Below are 10713 nucleotides of genomic sequence, written 5' to 3'. Positions count from 1 at the left end.
GATGTTACATATTCAAGGCAAGATCCTTAGGTGTATGTTGTTTGCAAATAATATTATTTTGATGATGAGTCGTGTCGGATGTATGGAGATAAAATCTTGAGACTAAAGGGTTAAGGTTGAACAGGACCAAGACAAAGTATTTGGAGTGTACATTAAGTGATGTGACATATAAGGAAAGCATGGAAGTGAGACTCAATACTTAAATTATCCCCAAGAGAGATAGATTCAAGTATTTGAGATCTCTGATTCAAGGAAGTAGGGAGATTGATGATGATATCACATATCGAATTTGTGGTGCATGGTTGAAGTGGAGGCTTGCATCCAGCCTCTTGTGTGACAAAAAGTACCACCAAAACTTTAAGGTAAGTTCTATAGAGTGATGATTTGAAAAACATTGTTGCATAGAGCAGAGTATTGACCAAACAAGAACTCTAGGTTCAGAAGATGTAAGTGGAGGACATGAAGATGTTGAGGTGAATACGCAGGTATACTAAGAGCGATAAGGATTAGGATCGGATATCCAGGACGAAGTGAGTGTCATTTTTGTTGACAAGATGAGAAAGACATATTGAGATGCTTTGGACACGTGAAGAGAAGAGGTGTGGATGTCGCGATAAGAAGGTGTGAGAGGTTGGATATAGAGGGGCGAGGAGAGGCATAGGTAGGCCGAAGAAGTATTGGGAGATGTGATTAGGAAGGACATGGCTCACCTTCAGATTATCAAGGACATGACCTTAATTAGATAGATAGGAGGTATGAAGCTCATGGATAAGGGTAAAAGGTTATTAGGTAATCGAGAGGCATCTTATATTAGTAGCCTATTCGTGTCTTAGGCTGGGTGGGAGTATAAAACTCCATATCGATCGTAGTACTAGTGTATTCATGTAGTCTTCAACTTCAACTTATATATATATATATATATATAAAATATGATTTCTCTATAATTTGTGAAGTATAACATATCTTAATAAGTTAAGAACAAATCACATGAGCAAGGCCTCATAGTTGAAAATCATGGATACACAAGTATCTATAACCTTGAATCTTTTTTTAATCACTATATCCATTAATTAAACCTCACTAAACAATCACTCTTATATAATCAACAAAAATAAAATAACTTAAGGGATGAGTTGTTAAACTCATATAAGTTATCAATAATTCACAATCAGTCATAGTTTATGGCATAATCAAATGAAGTTGCATAGAAAATCAAAGTACTAGCTAACGAAGAAGAGATAACTTAAATAGTCGTTCACCCAATTGTATGTGCATATACTATGGACGAGGGGTCTCCCATACATCAAAAATATCTTTGTACCGATGAAGAGCAAAAAGACGATCACCACCAATTGAAAAATCCCTAATCCAACCACCGTGACTCCGTTGAAGCTGTGATGTTGGAACCCAATCAGAACCACAGTTAACTGAAAAATGAATTCCTTCGGAAGTATTCCAACACCTGGCTACCTACTACCCTTCTCCACTAATCCTCTATTTTTTCATTTGAAAGTAATTCAACATCAGACTAACTTTTACCCTTCTACCCTAACCCTTGACTCTTTCACGTTAAAAGTTTCCAACACCTGGCTACCTACTACTATCCTTCTTCCCTAATTCTAGAATCTCTCACGTAAACATACTCCAACACCAGGTTACCAACTACTAATCTACCCTAACCCTTGACTCTTTCTCGTAGAAGTATTTCAACATCACGCTACCTACTACCTTTCTACCCTAATTTTAGAATCTTTCTCCTAAAAGTACTCCAATACCGGACTACCTTCTACCCTAATCCTCGACTTCCAAAGGTCATTTCCTCTTTACACTGAACATGTATCATGTCTTGTCTAGTCACATCCTCATTTTTTTCAGGTGGATTTACTTCTATCTCTCCTAAAACCTGCTAAATATATACGATCCAAGTTTTGTACAACGTTTTTCTAAAACAAAAAATTATTCAAAGAAAAAAATTCAAAAAATATAGATAGTATTTTTATTTTTTTTTAGCAGAACCTGAAATAATCTGGAGACGAATTCACTTGTGATTATTGAAAATAAAATTGGAACCATGAGGTGTTATTATATTTGTGATTTTCTGTATTTTTAAACAATAATTAATTTTGACTATTTCAATTAGGGTTAGTTCAAAAAGAGAAATAATTTCTTTTCATTCTTGCTACTAATTCTCCTCTTTTTCCAAACAAACGCAAAGATATATAATTCGCAAAATTGAATATTATCTCAACTCAAAAGTTGTTTACTCGGATATTTCTTATCAAAAACTAGTGATTCATTTTAAGTTAAATCAAATCAGAAGATATTTTTGTTCTATCTTTAATCATTGTTATTTTTGCACTTATTTGGTGATTTGAGAAAGACTCTAACATGATTCGTAGAGTGTTAGACTCTACTTTGGACCAAATCTATAACCTCGGACTATAAGATCCGTTGTAGTCTAGTTGGTTAGGACACGTAGAGTCTGACACTCGTCTAATGCTAAAAGGTCCGAAGTAGAAATTAAAGTGATACCTTTGGATGGAAACTTTAAAATTGGTAACAGTTAACTCTAACTATATATCACTTTTACTTGGTATTTCACTTATCATCCCATCTTATGTGCACTATTTTCTGTTGCATAATAATGTCATATTTTCAAATACTTTTAACTTTAAATTAAATTTCTTATTTTATCCTTGGTGACATATACTATTATAACTACAAATTATCTCAAAGGCATGTTTACACTACTATACCCAAAGTCTTTATTTCCTTTTTAGGCACCTTATTATCTAGTCAAATTAGGTTACATTTAAAAAAATATTATTCCTTATTTAATTTATGGCGCGTAAGGAAAACTGTTTGATACACTAAGCTTTTACTATACACAAAAATTATACAAAAATCGATTTATAAGAATTTATTGTACGAAATCTCATCGTACGTTATTATTTCCACAAGGGCCTGTAATTTGTGAAGTATATCTTATCTTTTAAGTCAAGAACAAATCACATGAGTAAAGCCCTATATGGTTAAAGAGTTTTAGTCAATAACTATCAAATATCACAAACCAAAATTCAAACAATTAATTCTACTCAATCTTCAAATCTTGAAAAACTTGGATACAAGATCTATAACCTTGAAAAAAATTATCACTTTACCAAACTTAATCAACTAATTAAACATTATAAAAACCTCACAAAACAATCACTCTTATAACCACAACCACAAAAAAAAAAAAAAAAACTATAGGAAGTATTTAAGTTTCATTTAAATTATAGCCATGGCCACAAAAAACTCATTTTACTTTCTTATTTTATTTCTCATCATTCCTTTAAACTTCATTAATACCTTAGCCACTTATCATGATTCTGATGATAATAATACTGAAAAATGGTTACATATTTGGCCATTTGTTCCACCACCACCACAACCACCTTCATCAATTGGTCATTTTCCTAAATTTCCATTCACAAGATCATCAATATTTCCATGGCCGCGATTTTTGCCTCCTTATTCCCCGATTAATAAAAAAACATCTGATGACATAAGCATGATCAACGGTCAAAATGTACTGAAGAAAAAATCATGTGCTTCAATCGTTCAACACTCTCGGCCAAATTGTCTTTCCCGAGCCCGAGAGAGGCCGCCTTCTCTCAGTCTCAGGCCATCTTCTACTCTTCTACTTCAGTTGACGAAATATCTAATCCTCGTTTTCCCTGTCTGGTGTGGTCTTCCGCTGTCCCTTTCCGAAGGATGGAGGGGGTATACAGCGAAAAAAGCGTCGAAGGGGTCGGATCACCCTGGGTTACTGAAGAGTCGTCCGACTTCTCGGTGACCGAATAAGAGAGGTTTTTACCGCTTTCTCTTCTCTCCAGCACTCTCGGACTGATCATCTTGCTGCAACAAAGCAAGCTTAGGAATGAATCTAATGGAAATTTAGGTCTCTGTCCGCTTTTAAGAAAAAGACCTTTGAACGATGTATAATTTGCGATCGTCGTAGATGTTTTTTCTCCTATGATTGTTGTGAGATTGTTAGTGAATTTGGTCATGAGGTATGTAACAAAGTTTATGGCTATGCTATGATTAAAAATCATTGTGCAATTAGCCCATTAGCTGCTCCTCCTCCTTCAACTTAAGTGAAATTATATTAAGTTATAATTGTGTGTATTTATTATGAAAGAATAAATTAATTAATGAAGTGATGGACTATATAATTATCAAATTATGTACTTTGTGTTATGTCTTCATATAATATATATAAATCAATAAAATAAAGTGAAGTTCTTGATTTTTTTAATGTCACTAGTTTTTTATTTCTAGTTTACAAATGGTTATCCACAACATAAGAAATAATTAGTTGATATATTTTCTATAAATAATTAATTCAAGATAATTGTTATTTTAGAAAATAAAGATAAATTTTATTAACTTGCATTCTTTATTCTTAATAAATGTGGAGAGAAAGTAGTAGTATTAAATTCAAATAAAAAACAAATAAGAATAATTTACTCAATTTCCCCTTTTTAATAGTACTAATTTTTTTTTAAAGAAAGATCGCAAAAGAAAAACATGACATGTAAAATGAATTGAAGTGATTAAATGCACATATACGTCTTCTATGAAAGTGAAGACTTTGTAGCTAACATAATAATTTGATGACTTATTGTTAAATCGGATAAAAATAAATTTCGTTGTTTAATTATAAAATTTATAAGTGAATAGATATCGAACCTAATATAAACATTATAAAAAAAGTATCGAACAAATTTAGAGGACCGCGTATTTAGCTTTTCTTTAATTGTTCTTCAACAATTTTCATATTATTAATCATGTTCATTTACACCCACACATAATAATGACAGCCAACTATAAACATGAAAATGAAGTTACAATATTGTGAGATAATTATTGTGGAGCAATTGGTGGAATTATAAGCAAGGAAAATAATCATTGTGTTCTAAGAAAATTGTTAACTTCTAAATCTTTAATCATTTCACATTAACCAAAAAAATTAGTGAGGATCTTTTATTGACCTTACCAAAAATAGTAAATTTGGGAAATCTAAAAACTTTGACAAAATTATAATATGTTATACTATAAGGGTTTTATTTACAAGAATTTAGCTTATTAATTCATATTATTGTATATCAACTTGATGTTCATGAATCTATAAAATTTAAGTTTTCGATTCGTCTTAACTATGATTTAATAATTAATGAAAGTAAATTGAAAAGTGTGAAGTCTAACAAAAAAAATATTAGGTAACTTTTTTTTCTATCCGTTTAAATTTTAATAAACAGTATCATCTAATATTTATGATAATAAAAAGTAGTAAGTAAACCATAAAAATTAATTAAGATATGCGTAAATTGACTCCGTTATCATATTTTAAAAAAAATATATGGTTCAAAATTCAAATAATAAACCATATGATTATTAAAATCTTTTCTATCTATAATTGTTATATTTTGCCATATGTGAGAATAGATATTCATTCAACTAAAAATGGACCATACAATTAATGGACAATGGCCAAAGTCAATGTTACATTATTATCAATAATATGATATAACAAAGATAGCGATTGGACGGTGCAGCCTTCGATATTCGATATTCGATATTCGATATTTAGATTTTTCACTTTAACTAAGTTCATTATTTTATAAAATTCGTTAAGAAGAGAAAAAAAAAAGTACCTACTCAAAAAAGAAATTCCTTTACAAAATTTAAAATTAATGATTCTTTTTAAGCAAATAAAAAAATACTGAAATCATATTAATTTCATTATACGAAAATCGATTTAAAAAAATTTATATTACATTATACATTAAATAAAGGTAGATATCTATCAACAAGGATATGGAACAAAGAATTAGGAATTATTCTTTAAAATTGGAATCATTATGATTTATGTGGATTATTTCTATCCCTTCTTTTTGTGGAATCTCATTCCTTCTTCAATAGTCTTAAAATGTAAAAGTATTTTAACTAGTCAAGATTCTTATTTTATATATATATATATGTATATATATATATATATATATATATATAAAAGATGGCCTCTTTTTTTATTAGAATTATAATCTAAATTAGATATAAAAAGCAAGTTATCAATTTTTATATTGTAATCAGACATATTCTTATTCTTTTCATTCCACCACCTATAAAATACTTTCAACACTTAAATTCGAAATAGAATATCAATAACATATAATGGGATAGATGATGCACAAAATCTTAATATGAAATTTAAGTTATAATATTACTAACTAATATGGAGTGAATGAAAAAATTCAGTTTTTATATCAAAAGTAGTATCTAAATCTCAGTAGTGAAACAAAATAAAATCATTTAGTCAGTGAACAAGTTATATATCATTCTTATAATACGAAATTTAATAATGTCAGAGTTATTTAGTTGATATATCACTAGGCATCATAATTTTTGGAGTACAATAAATGAATCTTTTTAATACAAAATATTTTATACATCAAATTACTCTTTTTTTTTTGCCAAATAGAACTTAGATATTCATATAATTATAGAAAAAAACTAATTAACTTTTATGGTCAAACAAATTCTTGAATACTATAGAATTTTTTTTATACCCCTTTTTATGAGCTTTCACTTTTTTTTACTTTCATGATAACTGAAATTCACGATCGTTGAATTAGAAATAAGAATGTCTACTATTCGAGCAACTCTCTCTTGTCATTATAGAAATTTATTTAAATTATAAAAGAAAGTTTTATTATATATATAAAAACAAAAGAAAGCCACAGTGTTTTTTTGGATTTTCCAATTTGTGTTTGATACATATATCAAAATCGACTAAAATCATATTCATATCGAAAAGTCTTATATTGAAAATAAAATGATTCTAATAAAAATATCAAGGAGACTCGAACTCGAGGCAAAAGAAAAGTTTGGAATTGTTTTTCTATTAGGTATGAAATTTGTTGGCCCAATCATCAACAAACATGTGGATATATTTCTGTAATTACCCTATCCACCATTATTATTTGGTATTTATACAATTACTCCTCATTTTTCATATTCTCCTATCCCCTGGTTCTCCACAGCAAACACAGAGAAGTTCATAGCAGAAGAAGAGAGAGATTTAGCTATGTCTGATGAAGAACACCATTTTGAGTCCAAAGCTGATGCTGGTGCCTCAAAAACTTACCCTCAACAAGCTGGTACTATTCGCAAGAATGGTTATATAGTTATCAAAGGCAGACCTTGCAAGGTTTTTAATTTAGACCCTTTTGTTTTTTTTCAATTGAATCTGCTTTAACAAGTTCAGATTTTGTGTTTAATCTATGTTTTGATTCATGGGGTTGTGTTATTTTTGCTTTATTTGAATGAATCTTGTATAAAAATCAGATCTTGATGTGTTTTTACCCTTTAATGGTTTTGCTGTTATCTAAATCCTTGTTGTTGGTTGAGTTTGTTTCCTTTTGCTGTTTGTTTTCATGGATCTTGAAGTGTTATGTAGTTGTAGTTGGAGAGATGAAGGTGTGGTTTGGTGGTCAACGAAGTAGGCTGAGAATCATGAGGTCTTTAAGTTCGAATATCGACAGAGGCAAAAATATTGAGAATCATTAAGTCCTTAGGTTTCAATGTCAGCGGATGCAAAAATATGGTTAATGAACTAGGTTGAGAATCATGAAGTGTTAGGTTTAAATATTGGGGCAAATATATGGTCAAAGAACTAGGTTGAGAATCATGAGGTCGTAGATTCAAATTTTGGAGGTGGCAAAAATATAGAAAATAAGTAGGTTGAGAATCATGAAATCTTAGGTTTCAATATCGGCAGACGCAAAAATATGGTCAATTAACTTGAACTAGGCTGAGAATCATGAGGTCTTAAGTTCACATAGCGGTGGAGGCATGTTGTTTTCTGTTTGGATATCCCCAAACTTTTGGTTTTGGTTGGTACCTTCTTGGTAATTTAGTCAATAAACCTTAATCTTATCCAAAAAAATAAGAATAACGGCAGAGACAAAAATTGTTAGTGATTCTTTCCTTAGTGGCCCTACTCATGTGGAATTACACTGAGTCTGTTGTTGAGTCGAATAAATTTCATTCATATCGCTCCAAGTTGGTCAAAAAAATACTTAACGTGTAGCTAGCTTAACCAAAATCAACTACCAAACTACCCGAATGATTCTCTTTACATCAAAAGAAGGATAGGTTGTGTTTGAGCTGTGACTCTTAACCCCTAATTTGTTTGATTTTTATGTGAATATATGTAGCTTAGATAGTAAGCTTCTCCAGGATTTTGTTTTACTATTTCTGAAGATTATGATTCTTGTATTTTTCTTGCATTAGCTATAGTTGATACGAGTTAAAAGCTTGAACCTTTTCAAAGTCTTTTGAGGAAAAAGGGTACTTACATTATCCCAATAGCATTATAGGAGATGTCTGGCAAAATTTTAGTGAGTAGGATCAGTTTGGTGTATGCATCAATAGTCATTGATTGAATATGTCCTGAGGTTCTCGTTATAAGTTAAATGTTTATTTTTCTTTATAACCTCATCTCTCTAACTAATAGAGAAGGAAGAAAGAGGGGGGTATCAACTAATGAAAACATTTTTTAATCAATGACTTTTGATGCATAAACATCATTGATTTTTGAGTAAATCGATGTGAAGCGTGTCATTAGAAGGGAAACCTGAAGTTACTGGTATTGTTGCATAAGCTAACAGTATGATAGACTGTTAAGTCTTTTCTTCTAATGGGAATTTCATTGTTCCTTCTTTCTAACTCCGTGTTCTAAAACTTAATAATGAGAATACTATATTCAGATTTCACCCCGAAAAGTAGTTTACCACTTTTGTATTCTTTAATCTGATTAATTGAAAGGAGACGGGTGATATCTTCTTGTTAAAGGGTTTTCTGTCAAGAAAACAGACATCAAGGTTCAATAGCATTGTTGTTTCAGCTCAAAATATTGAGTCATTGCATAATCTTCAACCTTCTTTTTGCGGATAGGTATATTCAATTTTTTTGGTTTTCTCTTCCCTTCTGGCTCTTTGAAGAGGTTTTCTAGTTTTGTCCATGGAAGCAATTGTTCTTAATGTGATGGAAATCTTGAACAGGTTGTTGAGGTCTCCACTTCCAAAACTGGCAAGCATGGACATGCAAAATGTCACTTTGTGGCAATCGACATTTTCAATGCAAAAAAGCTTGAAGATATTGTTCCTTCATCCCACAATTGTGATGTAAGACAAGATTCTCTCCTTCGTTTGTTCAGTTTTCCGACAATCAAAGTTTGACTTTGTCTGATTTTTAAATGCTTTCTGCAGGTGCCACATGTCAATCGTACTGACTATCAGCTGATTGACATATCTGAAGATGGTTTTGTAAGTTTTCTTTTACCTAGTATATGAAGTGTATAAGTCATCCTCTTACTGGGGAAAAACTTATTGGATACAGTGCTACGTAGTTCTATTGATGACTTATTGCATCGTTTTGATGTCTCTAGTAGTTTCTTCATGAAATTGAGATTTGAATAATGATGAAGTTGTCTTACCTTTCTTTTGTGAGAGAATTCCTACGGGGATTCTTTTCTCAATGAGTCCTGTCGGCTCTTTCCCAAGGTTCCATTGAGGGTCAGTCCCCTCTGGGCTGGTCCTTTTGAAGTTCGATGATGCAACTGAACATATATCTATAAAGTAGAAAATTTCTCCCACTTTAATTGTTTTCTTTTCCCCTTCCAAGAATGTGCGAAGTGGATAATGTGGCCGATGGGGTGTAACTGTGAACACTGATTTTTGTTTTCCACTTAAGGTGTAAAACAGTCCTTCTATTTCCAAAATTTAATACTAAAACCAAAGACTTGAAATTAACAGTTGTTTGTTCTAATTATAATCTTGAAGCTGGACTTGTTTTTGCTAATTCTTTTGTTATACCTGTTTTGAGTGTTGTCATCGGTTCATTCTTTTGGCTAGGTGTCTCTTCTTACTGAAAATGGAAACACCAAAGACGACCTCAGACTTCCCACCGATGACACCCTGTTGAACCAGGTACATTTTTTTGATGGATAAAACACGAAGAACGTTTATTTTCTAGTTTTTTCATGCGTAATATCTGAGCAAAGCTCTCGACTATTTGTAGGTTAAAGGTGGATTTGAGGAAGGAAAGGATCTCGTTCTGTCTGTGATGTCTGCAATGGGTGAAGAGCAGATCTGTGCTGTGAAGGACATTGGTACCAAGACCTAGTTGTGTGCATTCTGCAGCATAAATAATTGCTTTTTAGCGAAGACGTTTTATATCTTGTTATCGTGGTACCTTTGCAATCTGTTTTATCGTGAAAACACCTTATATCTATTGGCATGGCTTGAATAGTTGAAACTCTAATAGTTTCTGTTTGGCATAAGGCAATGAACTGGATTTGATAGCAGAAGTAATCTACATGTCACTTTTTTTTTACTTGAATAGTATCCAGATGTGTTGATTGATACTAGTAATTCTGTCAGCTGTTAAACATCCTTGAGCTGACGGTCATTCGAAACAGCCTTTCTACCTTCAAAAGGTAGGGGTAAGGTAGTGTACGCACCACCCTCTTCCGACTCTATTACGAGATTTCACTGGATATGTTGTAGTTAGATACATCGAGTACTCATACCTTTTATGTATCAGTTCCATGGTAAGGGTAAGGTAGTGTACGCGCCACCCTCTTCCAACTCCATTACGAGATTTTAC

The 10713-nt window shown here is 31.6% G+C and overlaps 1 protein-coding gene across 1 annotated transcript; it reads left to right on the top strand.

Annotated features, from left to right (window-relative positions):
• The first annotated feature begins 7075 nt into the window (after positions 1-7075).
• On the top strand, positions 7076-10438 carry eIF-5A4 (eukaryotic translation initiation factor 5A-4). The gene is made up of 5 exons (NM_001247786.1): positions 7076-7252; positions 9108-9230; positions 9315-9371; positions 9960-10034; positions 10126-10438. The coding sequence occupies exons 1-5, from the start codon at positions 7130-7132 to the stop codon at positions 10228-10230; spliced, it is 483 nt and encodes a 160-aa protein (NP_001234715.1). The 5' UTR covers positions 7076-7129; the 3' UTR covers positions 10231-10438.
• Positions 10439-10713: the final 275 nt, after the last annotated feature.

Source organism: Solanum lycopersicum, chromosome 12 (assembly GCF_036512215.1).
Source record: "Solanum lycopersicum chromosome 12, SLM_r2.1".
Lineage (NCBI taxonomy): Eukaryota > Viridiplantae > Streptophyta > Magnoliopsida > Solanales > Solanaceae > Solanum > Solanum lycopersicum.
The sequence above is the reverse complement of the archived record's forward strand: the minus strand, read 5'-3'. Positions and strand labels throughout refer to the sequence as shown.

Coding starts and splice junctions, on each gene's coding strand:
- eIF-5A4 (NM_001247786.1), top strand. CDS start 7,130: ATGTCTGATGAAGAACACCATTTTGAGTCCAAAGCTGATGCTGGTGCC. Junction 9,372..9,959: donor ACATATCTGAAGATGGTTTT/GTAAGTTTTCTT, acceptor TCTTTTGGCTAG/GTGTCTCTTCTTACTGAAAA. Junction 10,035..10,125: donor ATGACACCCTGTTGAACCAG/GTACATTTTTTT, acceptor GACTATTTGTAG/GTTAAAGGTGGATTTGAGGA.